General features: G+C 42.7%; 1 protein-coding gene across 4 annotated transcripts in view; it reads right to left on the reverse strand.

Annotated features, from left to right (window-relative positions):
• Positions 1-11,045, reverse strand: part of LOC109959106 (signal-induced proliferation-associated 1-like protein 2) — a 51,937-nt gene that overhangs the window by 9,412 nt on the left and 31,480 nt on the right. For 3 of the 4 annotated variants that reach the window (XM_020598241.1, XM_020598232.1, XM_020598224.1), the window contains exons 10-15: positions 8,866-9,012; positions 7,396-7,499; positions 7,148-7,236; positions 5,549-5,922; positions 3,390-3,677; positions 373-511 (exon numbers count right to left, since the gene is read on the reverse strand). In XM_020598241.1, the coding sequence (XP_020453897.1) occupies positions 373-511; positions 3,390-3,677; positions 5,549-5,922; positions 7,148-7,236; positions 7,396-7,499; positions 8,866-9,012 (1,141 nt within the window). The remainder of the gene's footprint in view (positions 1-372; positions 512-3,389; positions 3,678-5,548; positions 5,923-7,147; positions 7,237-7,395; positions 7,500-8,865; positions 9,013-11,045) is intronic. The other variant, XM_020598250.1, reaches the window with a different exon arrangement.

Genomic DNA, 11,045 nt, shown 5'->3' on the forward strand with positions numbered 1-11,045 from the left:
GCAACATCCTGCCTTTAATCCATGACATCCCAACTGAGCAAGCTCAGTCCCCGCTATAAATTAAATTAACCAAACACTCTATGCCAGTCAGTGGGGAATGAAAGGGTCTCGGTTCAGGAGAGAGGAGTCCTATCATAGGCAGCAGATGTTGGTCCTGCTTTTACTTGCTTCCCAGCAAGAGGTTATCTGCTCTGGTTAAGGCCTTCTACAGAATGTAACATGCATGAGACACTAGCTTTAGGGTAGATCCTTACAATATCTTGTAATTCTGTCAATCATTACTTCACAGTTGCAACAAGTTTTATATGTCTCTGTGTTAAACAAAACCTCTCAGTGATCATGTAATTTAGAGATTAGTCACATTGGCCTCACCTTTTGACTCCTGTCTTCCACTGGAGGGATGTTGGGCAGCATCATTTTAAGGTATTCTTCTTTTGAAAGTCTCTGCAGTGATTTTCCATCCCGCTCAGGAGCCTGGAGCTGGCAGGCAGCCTCCTGTGCATACAGCTGCCTGGAGATGATACAGAGTGCACAGAAGAGCAGAGCTCATCAGTGAAGTTAGCCCACATCTTGTAAGGGAGGCCTTGGACCATCACAACTTGAGTTCATAAATGGCCCCAGCTATTTAGAAAATAATGTCAGTATCACACGAGGGGTTAAGGTAGATCCATTTTAGCATGCCATCTTAACATCCGGTTTGGCTGCTCCATGCTAGTCAGGGCAAGGTGGTATAAGAAAATTCATTTCCCAACTCTCCCCGTCCCATCTCACTCTGCCATAACCATGATTCAAGAGATTGTGAAGAACACAGAGATAGACAGGAAGGAAAAAAGAGCATTGGACAGAAATTACATCCAAAGACAAGTACAAACCATGGACTCTTGAAGAGTGTTCAGACAAGACCAGAGGAAGATATGAGAGCTGTTAGACAGGGTTGGAGAAGGACTCACAACAGATGAGATTTTGTTTTAGAGGTGGTGATTGTCAGGGGGCATTTCCAGAGATGAAAAGACCCCATTTTTGAGGGTGTTTAGAGGAGGGCTGCAGTCCAGAGTGACCAAACCAGCTGGAAAGCTGTGTGGCTGTGAGACCTCTGCTTTAAGTGAGCAGCCTGTGAGCGTGACACACTCAGTGCTGTTGGCAGGGTGCTACATGGCCACAAAGGGATATGCCAGACAATGGGACAGCCTAGCTGTGATGGTTAGTGAGAAAAGCTGAGAGCTGCACTGTTAAAAACACCATCCAAACAAGCCCTAAATCCATAGACACGTACTGAAAATATATAACTGCCAGATGCTTAAGCCACAAGATCTCTGGTTCAAAGTGGTTGTTCTATACAGAAGGCTGCATCTAGGAAAAATAAGTGCAATTAATTGAGCTCTGTTTACTCATGGCTTGGTGCTAAACCTGTTGGGAAACCTCCCCTTTTCTTCCCTCTCTGTGTCAACTTAGCTTATGACTAATTTATTCTTACATGATCAATCCATGATTACAGTAAGATTGCAAAGGTAAGGCCCTGACCTTTGCCTTTAGATGTTATTCTATTGTGCAACAGCATCCGTTAAACACCTAGATATAATAAATGTTGAGTATGGGTGTGAAAGACAAATTTTAATAGCAGAAAGAAACAAAAGACAGGACTTTTTTTTAGGCTTGGCTGAGGTGGAAAGCTTATCAAAATGTTATAGTAGCTTCGGTTTTTCTGCTTCTTCTACTGTGCACAAGGCATTAATGTCATGCTACCAATCACTGTACATGCGCAGCGCCTACAACAATGCTGGGTACGCATCATTCAGAAGAGACAGATTTGTTAAGCTTACTATGAGAGCAGCATGAAACGCCAAGATACATCAGTGCTCGATTAATTATGTGATCTTCTCACATCCTCTTGATTTGCATTTGCAAGTAGTGGATATAAACATACATCAATGCTCACATTTTATTTTGCTGAAATGTCTGATTCGATATTCTAATATAAATACAACTGGAGAGATTCAGAATATTTTGGATCAGGGTCTGACAGGCACAGGAATCAAAAAATCCCCCAGCCACTGGTTGCCGTGTGCCACACGGCGGGACCAGCAATTTCGACCTGGGGTGGGGTGGTGGTTTGGGACAAAGAGGAGGGAGCGGTGTGTAGTGGAGCAGGCTGGGTCAGATCAGGGCCACAGGGCTGACTTTGACTATGTACCTTGAATGCTCAGACAGCATTTGGAAAAGGAAAGCTAACAAGGTCTCTGCACCTCTGGAGCAAGAAGCATACGCAAGAGAGAAACAGCCTGGGGTTAGGAGCATCGTTACACATCCTGCATTATATATAGTGTTAGAGCAAATGAGAAAACTTTTTAGAAAGGGGGAAGAGAAACTTCATTATGTTAGAACAATATCTGTGAGTAATATTAGGCCATTTATCATGAGGCGCTGTTATGTAAGATGAAATAAAACTGCAGGAATATATAAACAAACAATGGGAAGGGTAACTGAATTACAGAGCTTTTTCATAAGTTGGCTGAAGATGACTCCAGTGCATGCGATCAATCACGTAGCCCTTCAGTGGCAAATTTCACAGTCTAAATAAAATTACCTGGGAGCTCAAGCCAAGGGTTTCTTCCAGAGCAAATCTCACATTCTCTCCTCAAAAATATGCCCCATGCAAACACCTTCAGTCAGTCAAGCACGCACGCACACACACACACACACACACACACACACACACACACCTACACTTGCACCATGCAGTGTTTCAATTTTACTCTCAATGACTCTGTTCTCTACAGAAAACCATTTAATCATCAGACAACAGACAGATACAGTCAGTCGTGGCTGCTCATATAAAGTCTGAGGAGAGTATACGATGTAAAGCTCACTGAGCGACTGTAGAGATTCATCTTCCTTTATGATACTTCTACAGGGTATTTTGTAGCTGCTGTCCCCGAGTTGCATGTGTGACAGCAGTGTGCTACTGTGTGTGGATTGCTGCTGGGCTCCCAGCAGAGGATGTTGATCTGGTAGAGGCACAGCCTGGCAGTCCACGGGGACCCGGCTTCACGGGAACGATCAATAACAACAAGTGACATGTGCCAAGTGTATTATGTCCGCGGCTTCATTGAGCTTATTTATTTTGTGGCTGTCAGCTTCAATCATGGCCACTTTATGCACACTGAATTGGCTGTGGTTGGCAAGGACTTGGATTAGAATGCGTCTGGCTCAAGTCTGGGAGGAAACAGCTCCACAGTGAGAAAAACTGTGCTGACGAGGTGTGTAACGCAAAGTTAACCATGTGAAAAGGAACTAAACTGTAATACCTTTTTCATGTTTTTGTGGTAGGACAGAATATTTGGTGATGTTCTCTAACATTTTCTCAGTTTCTTTCTCTCACCCACACTCACCCACACTCTGAAATGTTGGGAGATCCCTCATTGCTGTGGGCATCATCATCATCATCATCATCATCATCATCATCATCATCATCAGTCAGCTTCATGCCCACAGGGAGTTTGCAAACAGGCTGTGGCCGTGTCTGTCCACAGGCTTCTGAATTGGACCCCGGACCTTGACCCAGCTCTGGCCCTAGCCCTGAACTGCTGGTCTGGGGGACGGTGTACACCTTGGAGGAGTCAGCGGACATACAGTATCTGGCACCACGGGCCAGGGGACTGCCAGAGTGGTGTGAGCCACTAATCAGATGGCACAAAATAGAAAGAAAGAACAAAATACTTATGATGTAACTCAAAAGTGACCACAAAATCATTTCAAAAACAGAGAAAAACAAACATAAAATCATAATGAAAACATAAACATTAATATAAATGAGAAAGGCTAATAGCAACATAGCTAAAGGTGAGAGGCTGAGAACTGGTAATGAGTTTAAATTCAAAATGATCTTTTTAAACTCAGCGCTGATATTGGCTTAGAAAGGATGATAGGATTAAGGATTAAGTGACTGTTTAAAATTATAATCCATAAAGGAAAAAGGAAAAAATAAAAAGTGCTCGCTCAAGTAACAGCAAGTGGATTATGTCTAAGATGCATTTAAGAGTTACTTGGAAGTGAGTCACAGACAATCAAAGATCGCTCCTCCCGTCTTTCTCTTGTTTACTCACTCTGTCAAATGCAATTTTAAAACATTCCTAAGAGCAGCACATCTTCTCTAGCTTCCTATTCATCTCATCAGTTATATGATGGAGGGCATCTTCTCCTTTATGTCGCCTGCCAGTAAGGACTGAAGAAGGCCCTGAGATTTATTTAACTGCACAGGTTCATAGAAATGTCACATTTCAATCTTAATATCTTGATGGTGGCTGGAAAGCTTTCAGCAAACATAAAACACTGTTCTATAAATACCCTGAGACATGAGAGCTGGCTTCAGATGGAGGCACTACATACTCCATATCATTTCCATATTCATGACCATCTGGGCCACACCCTGCAAACTGTGCTCCTGCTGCTTCACTGTTTGTTTAAATGACACGCTGGTGTCAAAGACCATCACATAAAATGTGGGAGGCATCGGAGCAGTCAAGGTGATGGCATGAACTCTTTCCTGGTTTCTGAATGATATCCTGGAGTGGACACTTCTGACGCTTCCCAAACAGGTCAGTGATCTGGTCAGATTGTGGTAACATAATCCTGTATGGCATCAACAAATAAATACCCACTCTATTTCATAGAGACAGACAGAGTGGCTGCAGGGCCAACACTCTCTGACACCCCTCCTCTCTCCCAGATGGGCCCCAGTCTGGTGAGGAGCACTCGGACGGTGGTGCTCCACCCTGACAGCGGCACCACCCACCGGCTTCAGCACAGCTGGATAAATCGGGCTGAGGGTCAAGAGTGAGGAAGCACAGTGCGGTGAAAAGGTCACTGAACAGCTAGCAACCATGCTTTTATGCATGTGTGTACCTCTGTGTGTGTTTAACAGAACAGATTATGGGCTGAACATACAGTGGTGTATGTGTGAATGTTCATGAACATGTGTAAAGCCAGTGGATGGTGCTCTGAGCCATATACCATGAAAAGGGTGATTTTCCTCAGCGGGCAAGTCAGTGATCCAACTCACTGGAATTAAACACAATAGAAGACATCTCCCAGAGAAAATATCAGTCATACAACTGTCTAAGAAACTAAAGGAACAGCCCACATAGAGGTGCTGGGCCTCCAAAACAGCATCAGAGCTCCATGGCACAGAGACCACGGAACGCTGTCATTCTTCTAAAACATAATCCCTCATTAGTGTTTTGATGATAGGTATGGAGAGTGCTTTCTAACATGTCCATTCAAAATATCCAATAGACCTTTAATTTGGCTGAGACCCGATGACTGTGATGTTAACAGCATATGATATAGTGCACATTTGACCCTGCATGTAAGAACCTATGGTCTCTACTTATTTATCAGGTTTTTCATGTCTTTATCTAAAGCCAAGGCAAAATTTTTGTTACCCCAAAGACAAAGTGTAGCAAAACAGCAGCTGATGATGTTAGAACAGCTGGAAATGACACATCTGAACAGCCATTTAGAAAACACACAAACTATTTGTGCACTGTACCTTGAATGGGATGAGATCTCGCTCAGGTCTCCAATGCTGCCCTCTGTCACATGACTAGACATAATGGCAGAAGAGTAGCCCTGTGCTAAGTACAGTTTCCCATGATCCTCCTCCGATGCGCCGTCCTCATGCTGCTCCGACACCCAGGGATGTCCCTGCTCGCCCATCCGGCCCTGAAGCAACACCCGGGCTCCTGGGGCCATGCATGGATTAGTGTCAATGCCGCTGTCTGTGGATGCTCCTTTGATGTAAGTGAGGCCCAACATATCGGGGTCCATCAGGTCTCCAGAGCCAAAATGTTTATCTTCACTGTTGCTGGAGGCATTACTTGAGAGAGTGTTGCTACTTGAGTGGCTCGAGTTTTTATCACCCATCTGGTTACGAGAGAGAGAGAGAGAGAGAGAGGGCGTGGGGGTGGGGGTGAAGGAGAAATTAATACCAAAAGTCAAATGAGGTTAAACAGCAGCAGTAAAATATTTTTATGGTTATTTTAACATGCTTGGTGCCTAAGACAGAGAAGGGTTTGTCTATCAGGCTACATTACATGTTCACGTGCCCCTGAGTGAGGCGACCATAATACTGTCGAGCTACTTGACAGCAACAGGAATGAATACAAACAAAATGTGCTAAAACATCACATAATTTTGTCTGTGACCTCTTAAAACCTGGAATTTACAGTATCTGAGAAATCCACAAGATGTGGGCACCTAAAGCTCGTTTAAAAATGATGTATAATGTTTTCAGGAACTACATAAGGTCAGGCAGACTTGAGTTCACAATTTGTTGACCCAAAAGGACACAAAGGCCTCACAGGAAGGAGGTCAATGCTTGTTTGGAGAATAAAAACTAAGACCTCAGGATTATGACCTGTAATTATTATTAACCTTTATTTAACCAGGATATAATACGGCCCATTGAGACCTAGGGACTGTTTTACAAGGGGTCTTGTTATTACGCTATGATATGCTAAACAATGGAAGAAAGTCTATGTCAAAAAAAAAAGCTCTCTGCATTAAGGACATTCAGTGCCAAGGGGACGGTTTAAATTTGTATCCTCTGGTCGGGGTAATGCAGCACTGGTTGAAAGAAGTTTTTAGCTGTACGCCTCCAGCATCAAAGGAGGAAGCAAAGAGAAAAGGTGTTTGGGCCTCAAAAAAGGGGGGGTGGGCTTATGGAAAAAAGGGGAGAAAAGAGGAAATTGAGAAGCTGAAGCACTTAATATATTCAACCTTTTAGGAAAATGTGTCCTAGAAAAGTGTGAAACAACCAGAAACTATGATGAGATGAGACGCCCTTTGGCATGCTGATGAGGGGAAAATGATAAGTGCAAAGAGCAGCTAGAGGGGACGACACGAGTTTGAACAGTTTGCGCTGCTGATTGCTACAAAGCCCATAAACAAGGGCAATTTGACCTCACTGATTCAAACACCTACTATATGTGTGCTAAACCGGGTCTGACAGTGCCGAGTTGGACAGCAAGAAAACACACATGTGGCACACATAGTAAACGTAGAGGCTGCATTAAACTCAGAGCTTTCAACAACAAACTTCTGATCACTTCTGACTTCACACTGAAATCAAAGCAGGTCAGATATTTACCCTGGACAGCTTGTTGGGTGAATCTTTGCCTCCTTCTCTTTGCTTCAGAGGGTTCAGGATCTTGGTGGACGGGATGTGCCATTTAGCCTCTGTGGACCAAGGAGAAAAAGCTTAGTGTAGAGAATTGGCAGATATGACCAGGCAGCAAACCTAAAGTTAGGCTCATATGCCTTTTAAAAAATATTTATAGGCATTACTGTGTATGCACCTGAATCATGACTGCTTAGATCAAAAGAAAACAGACATACCTGCAGACCTGGTCCTCTCCAGAGTGGGCTCTCTCTTCCTGGGGATCTCTCCATCTCCACCCTGGATGTCGCCTGCACGCTCATGGAGGACAGGGGAGGAACAGCTGCAGAAAGAGAAGGACAATGGGCTGTAAATTATTTTCCGTCTATAGAGTGAACTCTATATTCTAGTAAGAGAAAAGCTTCAGCAGATTTACCACTGATGTACGGCAATTAGCTCAAGATCATTTAAGGTTAAATCATTTGAGCTTGTAATAGAATAAAGAAGTTGCTAGACAACGCTGATGAGAGACCTCTTTTCATGCATGCCAGGCACTCTCTTGCTCTTGACAAAGGGGAAAGAGCAGCACATTTTTCAAACGCAGGTCTTAAAGAGCTAATAAAGGTTACAGCAAATGAGCAGAGCCCCAGAGTGTCTTGTTATCTTTAAAGACCCCAATTGGAGATCAGTGGGGTAGTTAATAAGTGTGTGGCTCTGCATCGCGGAAGTTCTGACTAAGCACACTGATCCCTGAGAGTTCAGTGCAGTTCTGAGGCTTCTGACAAAAAGGCAGCCGTGTGGAGCTGAGCCTCGTCATGGTCTGTAACCACTTACAGAGAAACATGAGTCTCTGATAGATTCTGCTCATGTACAAGCCTCAGCCTGACAGATGTTGCACCTGTGCAGTCTGCAACCTTACAAACCAGTACATTGCTGAAAAGGAAAAGGGGCAGAATATTTAAGAGAAACCTATATTAATATGTACATTACTTTAAGGGAGATGAAACATATTAACAGAAAATTTTCATGAATGAAACTGTGGTGGTTATAATCATGCTGACAAGGTCTCCCTCTTTTTTTTGGTAGAATTTCAGTTTTATGGGCCTATTTTTTATTTTAATATGTTCATTTCAGTGGCTTTTTTTTTTTCAAAATGACAGTGTAGTATGCTAAAGTGGCACTTCAGTCATATTAGGAAATAGTGAAGGACAAGATATAATCTTTATAATAACTTCCTCCTATACTTAAGTGCTCATCCTTTTTAAATCTTCTGAGCAGAAGAAGGAAAATGTGCTCTGAGTTACAACAATGAAAGTCTTTATGTTCTTCTGAATAAAAGCATGATACCAAGGCTTTGGGGTGATTGAATGGAACCTATAATAATGCATGTTAAATGAAAAAAAAAAAATCATACATACAATTCGTCATCTTCCAACATGTTCTCCCTTTCATTATTAGACCAGACCACGCACATTTTTATTGTTTCTTTGGATTGCTTCATGCAAAAAAACAAGATAAAATAAAAAGTATGATGACTGGCCAAAAGCACACCGATGATTTGGTCATTTTGTGTAGAAAAATTGCTGTCATTTTGCCAAATTGCAAGTCCTCAGAAATAGTGCTGGGGCTGATTGTAGCTGCATTCATTATGGCAAAACCGCACGATCCTGCAGGGAATGCTCAGAGGTGATTTTGCTGTGGTACCGTACCCATCATATCCAGGCTGCTGGGACCAGGTGCTACTGCCGCAGGGTCCTGGATCACTGGAGGAGGACTGGTTACTGGGAGAACTGCGGTAATGCTGGTCTCCCATGTTGCATGATGTGACCTGGGGGTTCTCCATATCCTGAACTGTCCTGGGGAAACAGAGGTGTAAAAGATAAGGTCTTAAATGCAGTGCCATAGATTGTCACAACTTGGGCTGAATATGAAATTATTATATGCACTACATTTTGGCCTACATTTAATTGCCTATAAAATGTAAGAGAGTTGTGAAAAAAGACCATTAGAATTTCCCAGAGCCAAGGTGGCATCTTGAAATAGCTATTTTGTTCAACAAACAGACCAAAACCAGAAGATATTTAATTTTCAGTGATATAAAACCAAATAAAAACAGCGAATCCTCACTTTGAAGTGATTATGATTAGTACTTTATCTGTACTGATTATTACTTGAACCAATTTTGTAGATAATGTCTCAATGAGATTTTTGACTCTAGAAGCTGAAGTTTCACAACTTCACACACGTGTCCCTCACTGTCAGGGTCCAGAAAAGTTTGGACTGTGTGCCCAGACTGGAGCACTGACTCAGAGAAGGGCGGTACGTTTGAAATACATGTAAAAAAGTATTAATACTGTTAATAGTGTTAATTAAACCCTTATTTAGTCCTGCATCATATTTTAACTCTGACCAGATGGCACCAGGGGTGGCATTCACTGTCCAGCATTAGTGATTAATCCAGTGAATAGTCCCTTGTGTCTGAGGACTGTGAATAAACCCTAGGAAAATGCAAGAGCTGTTAGTGAGGGAGAAGGTGTCTTGTACTTCCATAGACAAATGGAAAAAGAGATCTGTTATGATAATAACTGATCCAGATGGTGAAGCCCTGAGAGTATGTAGCATAAAGACAGGAGTAGCTTCTCAATGTAAGAGGACACTTGAGCTTTTCTGCTCTGAAACACAAACTTGACTCTGCTCCTGAACTATCCATTAACCCATGAGCTCTTAATGAAGTTTAGTCATTTACCTCCGTCAACTGTGACCATTATCTTTGCTCAACCGATCCAAACTGCATTTCAATCTCTTGCAATAAGCACTGACCTGACTTAATATCATGAAACAAGGGTTTTTTTTTTTTCTTGTGTTTGCCTGGCCAGGAAAAACCTTCAGCCTACGGTGTAGAGTGAATAATAAACACTGAATTAGAGTTATATTTCTGCTGCCTAGAGGCTTTCCTTTTAACCAACAGACTGGTTATTTGACCAGACGGAATAAGACTGCAATAACATAGGCTGGATGGCTTTCACATTAAGCATCCAGATAGGTCTAGTTGTATATTCTGTGCCGTTGATTCTGTTTTCTGAGGATTTGGTCTCTATTAATGTGATTTTTCAAATGCATAAAACTATATCCAGTAGAAATTCCAAAATAAGATACAAACATCCATTCAGAAGGTTACAAATATTACACATCAGCCTCTTTTGCATTGTCATCAGGTTTCCTTTGTCTAGAACTCCAGGGGAAACTCACTAAACTTTCAGTAACTTAATCGCAGCCCACACAGCTGAACACTGTGGCTATACTGCTGCATTTCATCCCTGGCTGAAGTCTCCTCAGCCAGGCCCAAGCACTTTAATGTGAAACAGCAGAAGCTGCTTTTTGTTCTTGGCTCCTCCTTCACTGACATAATGTAAAGTTCTAGGAGGAATATGGAATGTAATTTTATTTCTCAGCAAATAACATCTGAGGATACAGAGACTAGTGGTTAGTCTCAGATGGCTGCATAGTCGGTGTCATATTTTACGGTCTTTAAGATTCATATGCACCCTATATATATCCATCGTTTCCATTTTTTCCCTTTTATTAGACATCTCCCCACAGCCCTGGCAGAAGAACCCCCAAAATGTTCATCTGAATTTAAACTAGGTGCTAATTAATATTATTAATTATACAAAAGTGGATGTTATTATGATAATGTTTAATATAATAAAACATGTCCTACTACCCAATCCACTGTGCACCGGCCCCTTACGGATCCTCCTGCAGGTGGTGGGCCCACGGGCGGACGTCCCCACGTTGCTCGTTCGGGCTTAGCCCGGCCACCTGGCGCTTGCATTCGAGCCCCAACCCCGGGCCTGGCTCCAGGGTGGGGCCCCGGCTGCACCATGCC

Source organism: Monopterus albus, unplaced genomic scaffold (assembly GCF_001952655.1).
Source record: "Monopterus albus unplaced genomic scaffold, M_albus_1.0 scaffold3.1, whole genome shotgun sequence".
NCBI lineage: Eukaryota > Metazoa > Chordata > Actinopteri > Synbranchiformes > Synbranchidae > Monopterus > Monopterus albus.